Source organism: Mastacembelus armatus, chromosome 20 (assembly GCF_900324485.2).
Source record: "Mastacembelus armatus chromosome 20, fMasArm1.2, whole genome shotgun sequence".
Taxonomy (NCBI): Eukaryota; Metazoa; Chordata; class Actinopteri; order Synbranchiformes; family Mastacembelidae; genus Mastacembelus; species Mastacembelus armatus.
Window position 1 is genome coordinate 7944180 of NC_046652.1, and position 12665 is coordinate 7956844.

The following is a 12665-nucleotide window of genomic DNA, read 5'->3' on the forward strand; positions in this document are numbered from 1 at the left end:
TTTCTGTAAAACTTTTGCAGTGCTGTTATTGCTTATACATATTTCTTGTCTATAAGCTTTAATTGCATCCAAAGGAAATGTTATGCCTGTCTTTCCTCTATAGAAACTAAACAGATGGTTATGGCCAGTGGAACATAAGACAAGAGTTCTTTTTATCATAAACTTTGATTATGGTTTCCACCTACACATCAGGAAGAAAACCTTTATTTTTTCATAAATATTTTCAGGCTTTGGGCCTTTGATAAGAATAAGAGTGCTCTTATAGTAAAATTGCGTGTAAAGCACATGCTAGTACTTTGTGAGTCTGAGTGGTGAGAAAGTGGGTGAGTCTCAGGGAAATATCAGATCATCTTTCTAGGGAATATGAGTTGTTCCCATCAGGACTGGCAGACTGCCCGTGCTCTGCTATCTTTCCTACTGTCCTGTATAGCTCTTTTAAAAAATTCATGTAATATGATGGTTGTGTCACTTTTTCATTTGGACATATAATTTTGTTGATGTCTGTTTATATTTGTGATGTTCTTTAGTGTTAATGTATTTGTATTTGTAATGTATTTGACATTTACTACAAATTCAAAAAAATAAACCCAACTAACGGTATAAACAAAAATATTGTAGCAAAGTAAAGTAAAGTGGCTGAGTTTCATAAAAGCTTCTCTGATAATCAGATATTTTTAAAAAATCCCCTGGATACCTTAGAAAGGAAGGACGTGCACTATGACTAGAGTTATCCTTAAGATGATTCTGTGCATAATTTCAGACATTCCTTTTCCAAATGCTGACAAAGACGTTCCTTTCATTACACTCCACTTAGCAGCAACTTGGTTGAATAGGGATTACATTGTGCATATGGAAAGTTTGACTCGAGTCCACTGCAATGGCAACTGTCCATCCTGCTGATATGTCCTTGAACACGTTCTTTGACTGTTCACCAGATCCAGGGGGATGCTGGTCTGCAGTTGATCCTGACTTTCCTGTGAGAAGTGCAAACCAAAAAGTAATGTCTCATTTTGGAACGAATAAAGCACCACTCAGTTATTATTGCTGATGATAAAATACTGTGCTCAAAGCGTGATTGCACAAATACACCTCAATATGACAGGGAAAAGCTCTGAGAGAGGCCGCTTGTTGACATGGAACATAAACCATGGGAGGGATTTCTGATGTGATGAGGATATAGCATAAGTGCATTACAAGATGTTTTGCAGCCTTGGGTTTGTAGCTCTGGTGCACATAAATATAATGAAGCAATAAACAACGCGACATGTGTCATGCTTCCCAAAAATGACCTTTAACTATTTTCTACAGATAGATATTTAGATCATCTTATATCAGTTCTTTTTTATTAATATTAACTCCATGTACAAATCCAAATTCACATCTGGCTGTATAAATTGAAGAAAAGTGTTCTGTCTCATGTGTTCATGTATGCATGTGGTGCCACTGTAAAAAATGACAACACCATACAGCTCTGGTTGTGACCGGTGGTCACTGTGGATGAAAGCGACGCTGTCTTCAGTGCAGCACATATCTTACACTTAAAATAACTCACACCAGCTCAGCTGCTTTATACATGTGGGCCTTTTTGAAAGTGTAACTTGCACATGAGTGAAAACAGAAGCTGCTTATCAAAATCTCACCTTGAGATTGACCTTTTGGCCCCATTTTTTTGTTTTAAATCTGTGTGGCAGATCAGGCTAGTGCAGTTGCCATTTTTGGTGCAGATACAGTCCTCCTTCTTCCCAACCAAAGAGCTGCATGTCTGCTTCACACTACTAGCTCCACATCTGTCAGCACCCTGTATGCACAGGAAGTGACTACATGGGCTTTTTGGTGTGTGACAGGGAAACATGTCTGCGTGTTAGAGGGTGAACAAAAGCAAGCAACAAAATATGTGTTTACTTTAGTAGAAGTGCAGAAGTGTGTTTGTGAATAAAGCATGTGGAGTGTTTATTATAATTCATGTATGAGAGAGACAATCTGGATTAAGAAAGAAAGGGGAGAAGAAGGAGGAGATTTGGCTGAGGCATCTGAGAGCGATGAGTGAGTGGTAATGTGATCTCCTTTTGGTGCTTCTCCTCATCAAAACAAACCATGTGAGCGATGCCTCCTGGGTAAACGGTTTGTGACCACTGAAGCTGTGACAAACGCCATCTGTCACCTTCAGATCACATGCCACACACAGACTGACACAAATCTTTGCCCTGTCTGCCTCCATTTAGTTAATACTGAAAGACATGAGAGCAAATGAGCATAAAGGTTCTGATTTCTTATTTCTGTCTAGGAAATGCAGTGGCACATGATCACACTGATCAGCTTGATAGTTCTGAATGTACATCTAACTTTCCCACAATCCCCCTCTCCTCGTCATGCTGCCCGCAGTACAGTACTTAAACAAACATCTCTCTTCTGCTCATTAATCATCTTTATGCACACAACCACACACACACACACACACACACACAGTCACGTTTTGTAGTGCCTCAACTTGCATGCACTGTTGTTCTGGTATTTTCAGTTCATAATGGCTTTTTGTACACCAGGCCTCCCACTGTTGATGTCCACATATGTGCCTGTGCCTTTTTTTCGGTCAGTGGTGTGTTTTTGGCTCAGGCAGCAGAGTATGTGGGTGTTTGCACAGATGCACGTTGTGATAATTAAACGCTATATTAAATCTCACTGGTGACAGAACCTGCAGTTCAGATATGAGCATTTCTTTCTCCACCTTCTTTTTACTCAGCTGCTCTCTCAGCATTTTCCTCAGTTTAACTCCAACTCAATGTCCTTCATTGTTCTCCCTTTCTTTGTACATTTCCCCCATTTATTTACTTAGTGCTTTTTGTATATTGTATAGTCTGCCTAGGTACGTTTGTCATAATGGCGCAAGATATTGAACTCCTTTTAAATGGAGAGGGCAGCCTGGAATGGATCAACATATGGCTTCTATACACATATATAGTATACATTTAGCTTAAGGAAACCCTGAATTCTTGTCCCCTGCAGTGATATATCTATATATCCATCCATTATCTATACTTGCTTATTCCTAACTAGGGTCACGGGAATTTGCTGGAGCCTATCCCAGCTCTCTCTGGGTGAAAGGCAGGGGTACACCCTGGACAGGTCACCAGGCCATCACAGATATCTATGTATATATAATTTGTAGTGTTTGTGTTTGAGCATGAGTGTGCAGGTGCACGTGTATGTGTTCTAATGTGTTTTACTATGCAATGCCAGAAGGTGACCTGTGATATCTCAAACTACCTCCATGCCCCTGCTCATTTCGTGATCCAAATATAAACCTGATAAAATTCCACAAAGAAAGGGCCTGTGAATATGGTTTACAAAGTCCATGTGTGTGTGTTTCCGTTCTCTTCAAGCTCAGATTCACATGAAAAGTAAACATTTAGTTTGGAACATAAAAATGCCTGCTAATGAGATCTGTCATATTGCAATCAAAGAATTAAGAAATCTTTCCCTGTAATTCTCCAAAAATAGCAGGTAATTTAGCGTGAGAAAGGAGGAAACTACACAGTAATGCATATTTCTTTGGTCTCCTGCTTGTTCTCTTTGAGTAAGTGTTAACAGATCAGAGTGGGCCCTTGTGAGCTGTTTCTTTTCATGTTAAGGCATCGTACCTTTGTCAGGAGGATATGGTTAGGTCTAGACTTGCTGTGTTTAGTAAGTGGCTGCCTGTTAGCTTTAAGAGCTAACTAGTGTTTTTATATTAGTTACCTTTTTAATCCTCCATAGTTTCCTGCTGACTGGTTATTATCCCAAGTTAACAAAGCCGCCAACGGTGCCTTGACTGGACCTGCAGTAACAACTTATAGCGATGTGTTAATATGTCAGTGCTGAGGCCAGTGAACTGTTTGCATTCAGTTGGAGGTTGATTAATGTATATGACCCTCTTTCTGTGTTTATCACATGAAAACTGTGAATAGCAGACACAGCTAACAAGTTAGCCGTCATGATATGTCTCTATATTAAATATATGGAGGCAGCTGTCTCCCATGCATTAAGGCTTCAGCATCAACAGCCTCCAAATATGTGTCACAATATGCTGCTGAAGCTTTTTTGTGTCCATTCCTGTGTGAGAGGTGAGGACAAATGTGTAATGAGGATGTCAAATTCCCATCTTTACATGCACGCATGTTCACACACACACATAAGCCCATACACTTACATGCAAACAGACACACTCATACATGCAAACATGTTTTACTCCTCTATAAAAACACATGCACTCTGCACACACACAGATGCTTTGAGTTTCAGAACTCTTGACAACCTGTAATCTCCTTTAATCCTTTCATTATGTTTTTGTTTTTCTTTCCCCTGTTTGGGGAAAAAGGTGAATGCAAACAGGAATTCCGGCACACAAAGAAAAACACACAGCCTCAGGCTGAGAAAACAAGAGAGGGAATTTTTGGGAAGAGGAGGGATACATATGTGTGGAAGGAACACGTGTGCGTTGCTATTTGAAAAGTAACAGAGAGGCTGCGGTGCTCATGTATATCTGTGCGTGACTGCGCGTGTCCGTGTGGTGTCTCTTACACATGCCGATCAATAGAAAAAGGGGTCATCTCTCTGCTGGTCACGTGACTCTCTCAGCTCTGATGGCTGCTAATAACCCATCAGAAAAGACTGCAGATTCTTGATGGTGCCAAATTTTTAAGTGTTTGTTGACTTTTGTGTCTGAAGTTTGGTCTTCTGTAGCAAATTGCTATGTGTTTAATTGTGTTTTCATGTTTCCACAAACAATTCTGGTTATGGGGAATTTATATTTGGGTCATTCTGTGTTTATCATGTGTGTACGCTGAATTCCACATGTACAACTAACAGTTTCTGCCCGTGTACAGTTTCTTAGCTGTTTGTGACAGTACCAGACAACAGTTGCTGGCTAAAACATTCATGTCCCATATGTTTAGTGTTTAGCTGGTGATCTCCTTAATGAATGTAAAGAGCTCTTAGTAAACCTTTGCATTAGTGCTAGAGCTATTCTGGGAATTCGTCATTTTAATTTAAATTTCCAAGCTGTTTGTTTTTATTTTTCATTGATAATCAAGAGAATTTCTGTTAAGCAAACAGAGGTACAGCTGGACAACACAAGGCAAAACAAGAAGATGTTGAAGCTCTTCCATAGAAATCAGAACTTCAGACAGTGAAAATACAGAATTGATATGTGTGTATGGCTCTATATTGTGAGGACCAGTTTGAGTTTTATACCATGTTACTGAGGACATTCTGGGAAAAGTAAGACATTAAACTTAACATTTAGGGCCACGTGAGGGTTAAGACTTGGTTTTACAATTAAAGTTAGATTTAGACTTAGATCAGGGTTAAGGTGAGGGTTGTGGGTAGACATTTAATTATGAAAGGTAAGATTAGGGTTAGGGGCTAGGGAATAGAGTTTGTCAGAAAGTGTCCTCACAACCCCAGCTATATAGATGTGTGTATATTTGCTGGTAGCTTGTACTGTGCCTGCTCCTCTACATGGAATTCATTACATCTCTGTGGGATGTTTATCTTCTCTATTAATCCATGCTCCTCAGTTATCAAGAGCTCTATCAAAACTGCCCCAAACTACTGCCCTGCCAGCAAACTGGCAGTCACACAAACACATGCTCGCACGCATACACGTTGCTGTTATAAATTAATGCTACATTTGCTGTGAGATTAAGTCCAGCTCATTATCTTTTTAAATGGTCTCCTTTGTGTTATTCTCTCTCTGGTGGCGTGCTGCTGCATTGTGATGGAAAGATTTAAGATGTGACACCATGATTGAACATGCCTTCTTAGCCTCATAGCATCAGCATGTTGCGAACAAATGAATTTTGTACTGGCATTCTTAATTGTTGGGTACACAGAAGCAAATTCTTTCTCCAGATGAAAGCAGCCACAGCAACCAGGAGCATATGTCTTCCATTTACCACCAGTGGCTTTGACCTTTCAGCGAGTTGGTCTGCAAGTTTTGATGTGATTTGTATTTGCGCCATTTCTGAGGCCACAGCATCCCCACAAAAACATAAAACTTGAGAAAGACCCAATTGCACTGTGAGATTTAGAGTTATGATTGGTTAGGGTGCCCATCAGGATTTAGGGTTGTGGTGAGGGTATGAGAGAGAGATTATGTTTTCACGGTAAGCCAACATCATTTCTTCATGCATCCAAATGAGCACTAATGTGTTTATGTGGATGTTTCACTTAAATCAATAGTAGAAATAATTTTGGACTTAGACACTTGTCAGTAAGAGCATGTTGATAATATGTGGAACCATCTCAGTAGCCGAGGAATTTGATGGAGGAAAAGGAGAACATCTAATAACCAAATTTCCTTTCTAGACAAGCACTTAATAAAAACCCATCTCTCTGTCTTTGCTTCCTTGCAGGCCACTCGTGCCACACTTACGGCTCACTGTTCATCCCTGGGTGACTCTCTGAGGAAGGAAAATGAGCTGGCGCTCGTCATTGACGGCCAGACACTGAAATACGCCCTGTCCTTTGAGCTCCGCCAGGCCTTCCTTGACTTGGCATTGTCCTGCAAGGCTGTGATCTGCTGCCGGTAGGGAAGACTCATTCATTTCACTCTGACACACTCACACAGGGTACTTACTGATATAATACGTTCCCTAGCCCCTTACCCTAACCATCACACCTAAATGTCTAACCCCAACCAGCTCTTACCCATTAGACAACCCACGTTTCCACACAAACACCAATAGACACTGGGTTGTCTATCTGCTATCTGCACATGTCTGGAAACTTGGAAAAGTACAAAATGTTGAATTCGCAAAGCACAAAAAAAAAAAATCTGTTTTATCTTGTTAGTGCCTGAGTCATCTTTTGTGCTGAGTCTTCACTTTTCAGTCTGCTTTGTTTAAGGGATGGGTTTGTAAATAGAGTCATTCAAAATGGAAATTTTCTTTGTCATTTATGAAATTTTATTCTGTTCAGACCTGGCATGAACAAGTGTGGCTAATTTTTTCTACATCAACACTCACTGCCCATAAAGAGCATGACAATCGGAAAAGCTACAAAAATGTACACTGTAAAAATGACAGTGTAGGCAAAACTGAAATAAATCAATCTGGAAGAAGTCTAGGCAAAGTATGTTATTTCAATCTGTCAAGGGGGCAAGGTCACCGTATTAGAAACATTTTACAGATGCATAGGGGCATTCAGCAGTTGTGGGAAAATCCCCATGTAGAAAGAAAAAGGAGAGGTTGTCTGCACACAAGCTCCCAAATGTGTATTTTAATGCAATGTCTCAACAAGGCCTTTGTTAGACAAACCCTAATGGGTTAGCTGCTTTTTTGTCCTGCACCCAACCCAAACACAACTGGAAAAGGGGTAAGGGTCGATAGTGCACATTGTGCTTTTTTTTTTTTTTTTTGCTCAAAACACTTTTCAGTTGTAATGAAATCAAATTTTATTTATATATTGTTTTAAAAACAACATATATTGGGCCAAAGTGCTTTACAAAACATCATGTTAAAGCAAACAAACCAAACCAAATAACCAAGTAATGAAGAAAAGTCAGCAGGTGTGCTGGAGCAGAAAGCCAAGCTACAGAAAAGTGTTTTCAACCCAGATTAGATGTAATGTATGAAATTAATCTTGATAAATGCCAGGGTATGTATAATTGTACCTGGAGTATTGGCACATAAAGCTGAGCTTCACTGGGTTTTACAACCTGCTCCTTTGTAAATAAAGTAAAGAAAGAAATGTACAGAAATGCTTGAGAAAAAGATCCACTGAATCTCACCACTAGCAGACTAGTGCTTACTCTGTTGTTTACATGATAAACACAGAGGGGCAAAAAGTGTCAATGAGTGTATATCCATGCAAAGTATGCACGCACAAACACACGCAGTATGTGTGTTTGTAAAGGTTGCCGGTTGCCCACGGCCTGCAAATGAATGAGAGTGATTAAAGGCTGTCCCGCTACACAGCAGGAACAGTGCAATACATCGCGCTGCATGGAAATGTCAAAGTCATGACTCACTTACTGCTGGTTCCCCTGGAATGGGCACTAACACACACACACACACACACACAGACACACACGGGCAGTATTGCCATTATACATTTCCATTGATACAAAGTGCACTCTGTTCATAGAGTGTTTACTGCACGTTCCCTTCTTTGGTCATGTTCCACTCAGCACCAGCTGTGATGTTTAACGAAAGAGTTTCCACTTGTCTTTTGTCTGTGTGTATGTGTGTGTGTGCGTGTGTGTGTGTGTGGGTACAGAGTGTGTGCACGTGTGTGCAGCCAGGAGGGAAGCAATTGACTCTCCATTGCATATTCAGCCCATATCCGGACTCAAACAGCCTCCAGCTTTCTTTTCTTTATCGTTCTCTCCAGCCCTCTCTCCCCCCATTTTTCTAACTGTACCAACCTCTGGTTTCATATCAAACATCAGTTCTTTTATCATGCAGTCCTATGTGCCCATAGGACAAAATATTGAAAACATCTGAAGTACTGAAAGTTGGCATCAAATCTCTGGTCAAATTGATCATTTCTGATTTCTATCAAAATTTCAGAGCTGGTGCAAAAGAGCTTTAGTCACTCAAGCGCAGAGAAGCAAATGTCTTCATTATGATTCATTTATCAAATTTTACATACTCCTGCCCCTCCATTCATGAGTGCCTGAGGTTTGCTCTTTTGCACATGCAACAGCATTGGTTTGTTAAGGGACATCCCAAGATTTACGCTGCAAAATGATTGCAACTAGTTTTTTAACATATTTTGCGGAGGTTCTTTAAAGATTATTTAACATTTCCGAATCTTGTCTCCTTTGTTAAATAACAGAAAATTATTTTATTTATTCAAGTGAGAAATCAGACAATAGTACTATTTTGACAATACTTGTATTTTGTACTAGTGGTTCTCAGCCACTAGTGACCCCTTTATACAAACAGTGTCTCATTACAAGATACATTTAGGAGCTCCCAACATTCGTTCATTTTTAGAGGCCTGATGATAAGGCAAACTATCCAGGGTTTCACAAGAATAAATTTAGAGATTAAAGAAGAGTTTAAAAATTGTAGCAGAATTAGCTTTTCATTGTTTCCTTCTGCACAATGTTCAAGATTTATCCTATGAACCCATGGGAGATGCCCACGCCCATGCTGGGAACCTCTGCTGTAGGTCATTCCTGTAATGAGCATGTGTGTACATCCAGGGCACAATGCTGTTAATAAGGTGTCTGTGCATAATGAGCACAGTGTTGACTTTAAGGTATTGAGGTGTCTGTGAAATAATGTCTCACCTACTGTATGTGTGTGGTGTTTCACAGTTTCAGAACGTGTGTGTGTGTGTGTGTGTGTGTGTGTGGGTCTCAGGGGTGGCGGCGGTCGGTGCTTTTGTACGCATGGGTTCCTGACTTCACTGTGCGTTTGTTTATAGGACTTAGCAGCTGCTTATTTTCTGCTCAGTTCCACCATGAAGAGCACTTTCATCTCTCCAGTGCCACTTTACACAATCCCAGACACTGTTAGCTGTGTTTAGAGTAAAGGTAAAGCGAGACAGAAAGAAAGATAAAGAGAGATTTGTGGTCAGAGGGCAAGAGATGCACAAGCAGACACACTCAAACACGCTTTAGATGCAGAAACAAGAAAACCAATGAGCAGAGGTTGAGCCCATCCTTCACCAGCAACTGTAGAGGCCGAGACACGTTTTTCCTTGAAAATGTCTTGTAGCGTGTGGTGGGGGCAGGAGTGTAAGTGTGCGGGTTTGTGCACACGGTTAATTTTGAATGTATATGCACATGCCTACTGTATTTATAAATACTAAACAGATCACCTAGCTCTGAGATTGCAGCTTGACCGGGACGTGACCCTACTTACATATTTATGAAAGATAGACTATCTTTATGAGCTGTGGGCCTGAGCATTTGGTGTGTGTGTGTGTGTGTGTGAGAAGGGTCATACATCTGCTTATAATTTCATTTTGTCATATCTGTATCAAAGCATCATGTATTCTGTTTGCATGTGATAGCCCATGCAGCTGCACTTCATTTTATAATATAATTATCAGAGCATTATCAAACATTGCAGACTAAGTGCTCAGCCTGAAAGTTAGAGCTGTACCTGACACACACAGAAACCATCTTTGTGAATGTGACTCCTCCTCTTTTAAGGAGCTATGTAAAGTGTTCACTTTAAGTGGATTGTCCTGTATTGACTCTTAAATTACCTTCATTTAATACATCACTGAGCCTTAGGTAGTTACCATAAACAGGGAAGTATTATAAAGGTGTATTATCTGGAATTTTAAAATCTTTATAAATTCAGTCAGTCGGTAAAAAGGACACTGGTGGAAAATCTACTTTCTGCTACCAGATAGTTTACTGTTAACACACAGTAGATGACTCTTGTGTTCAATAAACACCAAAGTTTATATAAACCACAATTTTTTATCTTTAAATATTGTAAAATGTTTGTCATTCATGTTGCACATAACCCTCTGCAGTCTTGCACTGTTGGAAATATGACTTGCTTTGCTGTGCAACTGCAAGTTTAGTCCCAGTTCCCATATCAGTTTTCTGTGCCTCCTCCTTTGAAGATGCATTTGTTTTCACTGTACAGTTTTCAGGCAGTAAGAGCAAGATTCACTTAAGCTGTAAGTGCGTGTGAATGACAGGCACAGGGAACGCCTCCTCATACAAAGCATGTTTTCAAAACAGAGATGAAGACTAATTCAATCTTAGTCCCTGGGTCCAGAATGCTGTATTTAAGAATGTAAACACAGTGTGTGGGGCTGCATTTTTCTCACACAGTTTCCTTGTAGGATTACAACTAGTTAAGCATGACCGTTCAAAACTAAAGTGAAAGTTAATGTGAATGAAGGATAAATATGATATTAATGTCTTGGTAAAAGACAAACATTTACTGATCAGCTACTAAATAGACTTTGTGATACTGTTCCCAGATTTTTAATATATGTTTTTAAGTCTACATGGATGAGAAGTCAGACTGTGCTCCAACAAATGGAAACTTTGGATACACACCATTGGATGCACCAACCTTCCAAAGAAGACTGTGCGATGTAGTTAAAAGCTCCAGTTACTGAAGTGACTTGTGATGGGAAGTTGATGTTATTTTTTCAGAATTATTCACATTAAATGAGCTAAAATTAAATAAACAATTCCTTGAGTGGACGGTGAACAGAGGTAGACCAACAACACAATGGATGGCACCATCATGACTTTTATTTTCTATCTCTAGCTCACCCAAATTTCACAACTTCCTCCCATGGCTGGAAAAAATAAATGGCTAAAGGTAACAAACACTTTTCAAACCTCCTGTAGAAAGCCAAACAGAAAACACAGGAGAGCGAACACCATGGCACGGAGGCTGCCATATCACAGATGCAACACATGACTGCATAAAATGAAAGAATATCCACAGCACTTCAACAAATGCAGCATAAAATCTCCCCATCATCTCTTCGTGACCCTGAGGGCCAGCGTCTGTAACTGAGCCTCCCTGTTTCCTCCATTGTCAGAGACGAGACAGAACCGGTTATAGACACCAGATCAGTGATACAGGTCAAGAGGGTGGAGTACCACTGGAAGCTGCACAAAAACACACACACACACACACTGAGGCACATTCAGACATACGCAGGCATGCACACACACATACAAACACATCAAACATGAACTATGCAGAGTCGTATTAGCAGAACAGTGAATCATTGTTTCCTAATACCTGGTGAAGAGCAGTAAGCAGAGCTGTGTGTGTGTGTGTGTGTGTGTGTGTGTGTGTGTGTGTGTGTGTGTGTGTGTGTGTGTGTGTGTGTGTGTGTGTGTGTGTGTGTGTGTGTGTGTGTGTGTGTGTGTGCATGCATGCTACTGCTGGTCTCTCATCTCTCTTTCTTTTCCCCTTTTCAACTGTTTCCCACTCTTAGTTTCTCAAGCCTTATTCTTTCTTTCCTAATTGCTGCCATCTTTGTTTTTTTGTTTTCTTGTCTCAACATTTATTTCTTCTCTGTGCCACAGTGCTTTTTAAATCTTCCTGTCTTCTGAACAGACAGCTGTGTGCATTTATGAAGCAATGATCTCTATCGCTCTGCTCTTACTTTTTCTGCAGAGTGTCTCCGCTGCAGAAGTCAGAGATCGTGGATATGGTGAAGAAACATGTGAAAGCCATCACGCTGGCGATAGGTGACGGTGCGAATGACGTGGGAATGATCCAAACAGCTCATGTTGGAGTGGGAATAAGCGGCAACGAGGGCATGCAGGCCACCAACTCTTCTGACTACTCCATAGCCCAGGTGGGGTGCAGACGTAGCAAGACATGCATGCTTAGGGCTATGCATATATTTACATAAACACAGATAATGGATACATGTTTAAGTGTCTTTAGGCCGGACACTGAATCCTTACTCCCTGCTCAGCTGATCCTGATCTCTGACCTCCCTTTAGGAGGGATAGCTAAAAGGAGAATTTACTTAAGGGTAAAGTGTTTAAGTTCTTAGAATAAAAAGAAGCTTTGCAAGTAAATGCACATATCTGTACTCTCCTCACCATTTTTCTATTGACTTTGTTGCCTTTCCATTTTGTACAGACATTTGTCACTTCACAGAATAATGCTGTGTAACATTTTGCTGTTTTAAGCATGAGCTTTTGAAAGTCATGAAATTAAAACGGCACC

The 12665-nt window shown here is 40.3% G+C and overlaps 1 protein-coding gene across 6 annotated transcripts in view; it reads left to right on the forward strand.

Moving 5' to 3' along the window:
- Positions 1–12665, forward strand: part of atp8a2 (ATPase phospholipid transporting 8A2) — a 50063-nt gene that overhangs the window by 25656 nt on the left and 11742 nt on the right. For all 6 annotated transcript variants that reach the window (XM_026291948.1, XM_026291954.1, XM_026291950.1 and 3 more), the window contains 2 exons: positions 6393–6565; positions 12102–12285. In XM_026291948.1, the coding sequence (XP_026147733.1) occupies positions 6393–6565; positions 12102–12285 (357 nt within the window). The remainder of the gene's footprint in view (positions 1–6392; positions 6566–12101; positions 12286–12665) is intronic.